At 49.5% G+C, this 6,750-nt stretch overlaps 1 protein-coding gene across 1 annotated transcript; it reads left to right on the top strand.

Moving 5' to 3' along the window:
• Positions 1-5,245: 5,245 nt before the first annotated feature.
• On the top strand, positions 5,246-6,136 carry LOC144097763 (arylamine N-acetyltransferase-like). The gene has a single exon (XM_077630400.1). The coding sequence runs from the start codon at positions 5,246-5,248 to the stop codon at positions 6,134-6,136; it is 891 nt and encodes a 296-aa protein (XP_077486526.1).
• Positions 6,137-6,750: the final 614 nt, after the last annotated feature.

The raw sequence follows: 6,750 nt of genomic DNA, 5'->3' as shown, positions 1-6,750 counted from the left end.
CTGTAGTACACCAACAGAGGCACGTTGTATTTGTGCCTGTGTAGAAGCGAGCGGCTTCATTTATTAATGCGAAAGCATTAGATGGTTCTTTCAAGGTAATATCCGCAAAAAAGTGTCCGCAGAAACCGCACCATGTGACGTCACGAGCCGACGAGTCAAGCGACGAAAATGATGATTTCACACAATTCGTCAATGCTAGTTAATGTAATTAGGTAGTGCTAAGGCTAATTGGTATAATTAGTAATGACATAATGTGAGCTTGACGTCATACCAGGTCACGTGACAACGATGTAATCTGCCGTCAAACCTAGTCATGTGACAACGCTCTAATATGACATCACGCCTACCCACGTGACAACGATGTGATTTTTCGTCATAACAGCTAGGCCCCCATCCACCCCCTTTCCACCCGCATTTCAACATTCATATGGATCCCACATTATTACACACGCGCGCATGACGCATTACAAAGGTCATAACACAACCGCATCACACAACCCGGTCCACATTAATGGCATTCGGATTGTCCAGCAGGTAAACGCGCCAGTTCTCATGTATGACATACTGCAAAGATCATGCAACGACACATGCCTTTGACTCTCGAGGTGATGGCGAGGATGAGGATGCCAACAGTGTATCTTTATGAGCCCGGGGATGTCTGATATACCGCTACCAAATTAAATGTTGCCGAATATTGATTAAATATTGTACATTACCCAGCAACCGAAGGCAATTATTTTGTTGGAAAAAAAGAATACTTGCAGCTAATAATTAGGGATGATGATGCTGATTGTTTGTGGGAGGTCAAGGACCACCCCCGTTTCCGCCACTTCCCTATAGGTGGCGATGGTAATGGTTTCGAAATCGTGGGAATTCTGCGATGACTCGGTGATCCCGCGGCATTTTGAAAGAAAGGGCTAGATTACGTCTTCGAACACAGTGCCAACTATTAAAATACCACGGGTCAAAACACCTGGCCTAGAGTGGGCATGCATGAACCGCTCTGTCTGTCAAAAGCACTATGGCTCTCCGCTCAAATTTCCCCAATGCAAATTCTTTTTTCCGAGAACTCCCCCCCCCCCCCCCCCCCCCCGGTTAAAAAAAAACGCCTAAATACTCGTACGCCTCAACAGCATTCTGGGTACCATTTCTTCAACCAGTCTGAAACAAGCTGCTTTAAATCAAGCACTTGTTTTCCTTCAAACCTGTACTAATCAATGGTAGGTCAGCATCCCCGACGTCGTTTACTCGCGAGCACCGCGTGAGCATTCTACGAAGCCGCTTAACGTGAACGATGGGTCTCTGCAAAATAGTTAAAGGAAAGATAACGTGTAGTGGCTGGTCGTCTGCAAGGCAGGCCTCCAACCAAACTGATCCCATGCGAGAGAAGAAAAATAGAAGGATTAGAAACGTACAAACAAAAATCGCACACTAAAAACAGAAGCGAAGAACAGTGTGCCCCTTTAAACGTCATATTAGAAGGTTTGAAAGAACGACTCAGCAGCACAGCGAGAGCATGTGATCACTTCTATTCACACATCTTCATTTAAAAAAAAGAAAAAAGAATCAGCTGCCACATCACCATACATTCATTATAGTTTTGCATTTTTTCGCCGCTGTAATGGCGCATTCACACTTGGACATTCTGCGGCGAGAGGAAGCGGAGTCCGCGGCCGCCGAAATGCTGTCTCGTTCACACTTCCCGGCCACCGCATCGCCGCTCATCGTGTGTGTGTCGTCTGCTCACGGCGTTCACAGATGTGGCAAGAGGTTAATCGATGCTGTCTACATACCAAAACCTTATGCACGCTTGCGTACGCTAAATGCAGCTATTTTGTCGGACGTTACGACATTTCTAACATTCTCACTTTTTAAACGCCCAGTGGTGCCATCTGGTGGTTAGGACAGGAACCATTGTTGTCAACAACTCGACGCCCCTCTTAAGCCTAAAAGGGGAAGAATCGTCACCCGAAATAAAAATTAAAGCAAATTTATCGCTCAAACGTTTTCTTATGGGCGAGATAAGACAAAGCGAAAGACCGCTGGCTCTTTTATGGCCGGTGAACGTGCTGAAAATGCAGTAACAGCGACGAATCCAGTCCGAAGCGAGGCGTCCTGCATCGAAGGGCGCCGCCATGTTTGTCGCCGCGGATACTCGCCTTCCTATTGTCTGACGAGATTCGGCGGATTTTTTTCCGGCTTCAGAATTCGGTCCTGGACCGATCGGCCTTTCCGCTGGGTATTTCGGCGGAATCTCTGCCGCGGAAGCGGATTCCGCTCGCTCTCGCCGCCGAATGTCCAAGTGTGAACGCGCCATAACACCGCTATGCTGGCGCGTTCCCCTCGTTTCGCGGTGTTTCGGCATAATAAGCGAATTTCCGGGTAGGAACAAGGAGCCGGAGACTAAAAGGAAGGTTATTTGGAAGGATAAAAAAGTGAAATTATATTTGCAACAGCTTGCATTACGTAACGGGAATATAGATAATTAGTGTAAGATTCGAAAGGGGAAGTCACCGATCAAAAGCTTCTACGGTGTTATACAGGCTTTTCTGGCTTCGTGCTTTTTTTAATCAAATCAGCAGATATCCTTGTTAGGAACAGCCTTAATCATATTCTCTCGCCTGTGCCGACTACTCCAGTTTCTGTTAAGTCAGCTTGTAATGTACAGCAGGATTCTTTTTATTCGACTGCAAGGCAAGAGCCATGGCGTCAGCGCCGGCAACGAGCATGAACAAGATGCAGTCTTGCTTGGGGCCATCCGCGCTGCGACGAATTTATTGCGTGCTTGTTGGACTGAACTTATTTGTTTGCGGTATCAAACAAAGCTGCCGCGGGTAAACGTGAGTTACGTGCTTTGCGCGCTCCCGGGAGTTCGAGCCGACCGGCAGGTAGCCACGGGTGCGGCGCCAGCGAGGCAAGGGGGAGGGAGAGTGGCGTGCTGTGACAGCAGCACTCCTTCCAGGAAGACCAGAAGGGTGCGTCCTCCTGTCGGCTTGGGCTGAACGGACATTACGGCGCAGCACCGAAAGCAAAGAGAGCACTGCGGCATCCGGTTGTCTAGACAGGGGAAACCGAACACCAAGCGTCATTGCGGTGATGCGCTGCAACTCCGCTTTGGAAGCGGCACTCGTCGGAGTAAGACGTGGCAGCTGCAAAAAAATCGCGACGTCAAAATTTCGACCTTATTGAATGACGGCCTCGCTCAACCTCAAACTCACGCGTGATTTTGAGGTCTGATTTGATGACCTCACTCACAAAATTTCGAGCCGTCGCCGACCTCACCTTAGCCTCACCTCACGACGTGACATTGAGGTTATTTTGAGGATGAGGTCGACCTCATGAGGTCGAAACCACATGAGGTTGTCCACCTCTGGAGGGGAGATATAAGCTCAGGCTTAAGGGTATGACGCGGTAGCGTAATGGGTTAATTCCCATGCATATCAGGAGGTCGTTGTATATTTACATTCATATATCCCTCGGAGTCTTCCTACCCCTCCTATAAGAGGCGCAGTGGTGCAGCGATTAAGGGATGCGCAACTTCTCTGCGATTGCAGGTGCTCCCAGCGGTGACCTTTGTTCGGCCCAGGTAGCTCTTCCCGAATGCCCAATCATTAATTTAACTGCCACCTGCCGCGGTGGGCAGTTTGCTCACTTTACGGTGGGTAGGTTGTGTTGTGATAGCGCTTGATGGGAAGTATAACGCTATCGCCTCAAAAAGGAACAGCATATGAGGTTTAACGTCCTAAACCAATGAGGGCTGTGAGGGACGCTGTAATGGAGGACTACAGGCTAATTTTGGCAATTTGGGGTTCTTTAACATGCGCTGACATCGCACAGTACGCGGGCACATTGCGGTTCGCCTCCATCGAAACGCGGCAGTCTCGGCGGGGATCGAACTCGTGCCCTCGGGCTCAGCAGTCAAGCGCCCTAAGCACACAGCCACTATTGCGAGGCAAAGATGAAATGAAGAATGTTGACCTGTAATAGGCAGCACTACCTGCCCGCGCACTACTTGTGTTTGTTCTGTGAGAACTTCTATTTCATTTTGTGTTCATTCACGCAGCCTTTCTGCTGGTATAGAAGGTGCTGCATTCCTCCAATAAAGCTGTCAAGTGTTAGTGCCTATATGTGGGTTCACGCTAAGTGTTAAAGTATGGTCATTAAAACCTCCTATCTTAACAGCGGTACCTGTTCTCCTGCTCCTCCACGCTGTCAGCCACCGACTATCTCCACACCAAGCCGGCCCCACCTGTGTCTATGACGTAGCCCTGGTGGGGCTTACTGTCTAGGCAGCTGCGTGAGCGGTCGCTGCCTACAAGCAGCCAACTGACGTCAACAATTCATTTCCTTTCGGCGAGGCGGTTGCACTCTCTGGCGCTAAATTTTCGTATCCCACGTAAAATAGACGAACTGTTACCGAACCGCTGCACTCAGACCCTCACCAAAAACGGTGGAGTGGCCTGAAAGTTACGAATTTCATCACCAAACCAACAGCCGACGTCTCAAAGTTCACTCACGACAAAACGACTGAACTGCCCTCGCGGCGGAGGTTCGCTGTTATCGCCGAAATAGGGAGACGAGGCCCTTGGAAACAACACCGAATAGAAAGAAGGAGCACCGCTAGTCCAAGTAAAATGTTTTCTCCACAAGAAAGCTAATCATAAAGCACTTGATATAAAATTTGCAGTTAGATGTTTACTTCACAATTTAAAAGTATCAGGTCATTCTTGTCAGACTTGATACGACACGACTTGTAAGGACAACTCAAGCCGCTGCTAACCCATTGCACCTCCCGTCAGAGAGATCGCTTTATCTGGATGACGCCCCGACGATCCAGAGACGACGAAGAAAATTTCGATCCTTAGCGCTAATGCACAATGCTTAACGAAAGAGCAGCTTCGCGACTCGCCCTCCAGCTATGAGATTTTAAAAAATATGTATTGGAAGCAAATGTCAGACTCAGTATAGTTTACTAACATTTTATAATGTGCCTGGTAGAAAAGCCTGCATACGAATATGTATTCGCCGTGCGTTAGAAGAAGAGAGGGGTGAAGAAGACGAGCAATGGCTCCTATTGCATTGTAACAGAGCATGCAAAATTTCCTTCTTTGCGCTTGAGGCGGCGCAGGAATGGAGATAGCACGGAAGCACAGGCCTTAGCAAGACATGCAAGCGACCAGGAACCACCTGGAGAGGCACGTTGTATGATTCTACGGCCAACGGCGCATAAGCACCAGGACCGATAATGATGGACGGCCTCAGCGAAGAGCGAGTCCAGGAGTACCTGAAGCACTTGGGCATGTCCAAGCCCACTGAGCTGAACAGGGAGTATCTCGACGCCCTGGTGAGCACACATCTGGAGCGCGTCCCTTTCGAAAACCTCGACGTTCATCTGGACAGGCGCATTGCCATAGACGCCGAGACCGTCTTCAACAAGCTGATCCGGCGTGGCCGCGGCGGCTACTGCTTCGAGCTGAACCCCTTGTTCTTTCGACTGCTGGTGTCGCTCGGATATAAAGCGCAGCTCCACTCGGCGCGTCTCCGCATCGGTGCTCCAGACAACTCGACCAAGCGTGCGCGCATGTCCCACGCTGTTCCCATTGTTGAGCTTCCCAACGGTGACCGCTGCGTCGCCGACGTGGGTATGGGACTCATTGGCCTGCACAAGGCGCTGCCGCTCAAGGGAGACGCGGCGCCTTTCGGCGTCCGCGTGGTCGATGCGGCGGGCAGGATCGAGGTGGCTGTCCCAACCATCAGCGGCAGCTTGAAGGGACTCTACATGATCGAACCGTACGACCTGGACTGGATCGACTTCTCCACGCTGAGCTGGTACTCGTGCACGCACCCGGACAGTTCCATGCGACGCCTCCTCCTAGCGGGGCGACGGACGGAGGGCTGTTGGGCTCGCCTGAGGAACGACACGTTCATTCGCTGGTCTCCTACTAAGGGCATTGTGGAGAAGAAGGTGATGCGTGACGAGAACGATGTTTTGGAACTCTTGCAAACGGAGTTTGGATTGCGGCTTAACTTAGTGGACGAGGTCATACCGTTGAAGGCGCGGCTGCAAAAATTTCTCGCTGACGTGAGACCTGATGAGAACGCGTTGACCAAAAAGGTTGTTTGGCCAGAAGGATAGCTACGTTTCTCCTTCAGTACTGCTTCGTGCCAGGTGCCGTCGATAACGGAAGAAAACTATTAAGGTCCTGGAAAGTTCCGTTCAATTTAAAACCATTCTGGACTTTATGGCGAAGCCGATCGTCTTCGACTGTAACGCGAAATCGCCTTACAAATTCTAACCTTCCCGTGCATTGTACAACTGCAGTAGTATGGTGTTCAAAATATAGAAGTTCGGAAGTGTGAGGAAAACTCCCCTTTTAATTCCGAACAAAACCAATTCCGTAAGGTTTTATTGTTGCTGTGCTTGTTGACAGACGCCAATGTGTATTTGCTTTTAGATGTATTCGCAAAACCAAGAGCCTGTAAGCCTTAAGAGGTTAGCAAATTTTTTATGCATGTTTTTATTTGCGATGATGCGCGGGAGGTTAGTAATGGCGGGTTCCCTCTCTAAATTCGCCTCCTTCTAGTAACTAACCTGATCTTTTTCTAGCGTGTAATTTTGGTTTGCTTTCGTCAGCCAGACGACGGCTATGACGTCACAAAGAGGGTTGACATGGCGAGAGGCATGCAAAACTGAGATGTAACCTTCACCTGTTTTAATTCGTAGGTGCCTACAACCACCTGCGATAACGA

This window comes from Amblyomma americanum, chromosome 7 (assembly GCF_052857255.1).
Source record: "Amblyomma americanum isolate KBUSLIRL-KWMA chromosome 7, ASM5285725v1, whole genome shotgun sequence".
In the NCBI taxonomy this organism is placed as follows: Eukaryota; Metazoa; Arthropoda; class Arachnida; order Ixodida; family Ixodidae; genus Amblyomma; species Amblyomma americanum.
This window is presented reverse-complemented; position numbering and strand designations above follow the sequence as displayed.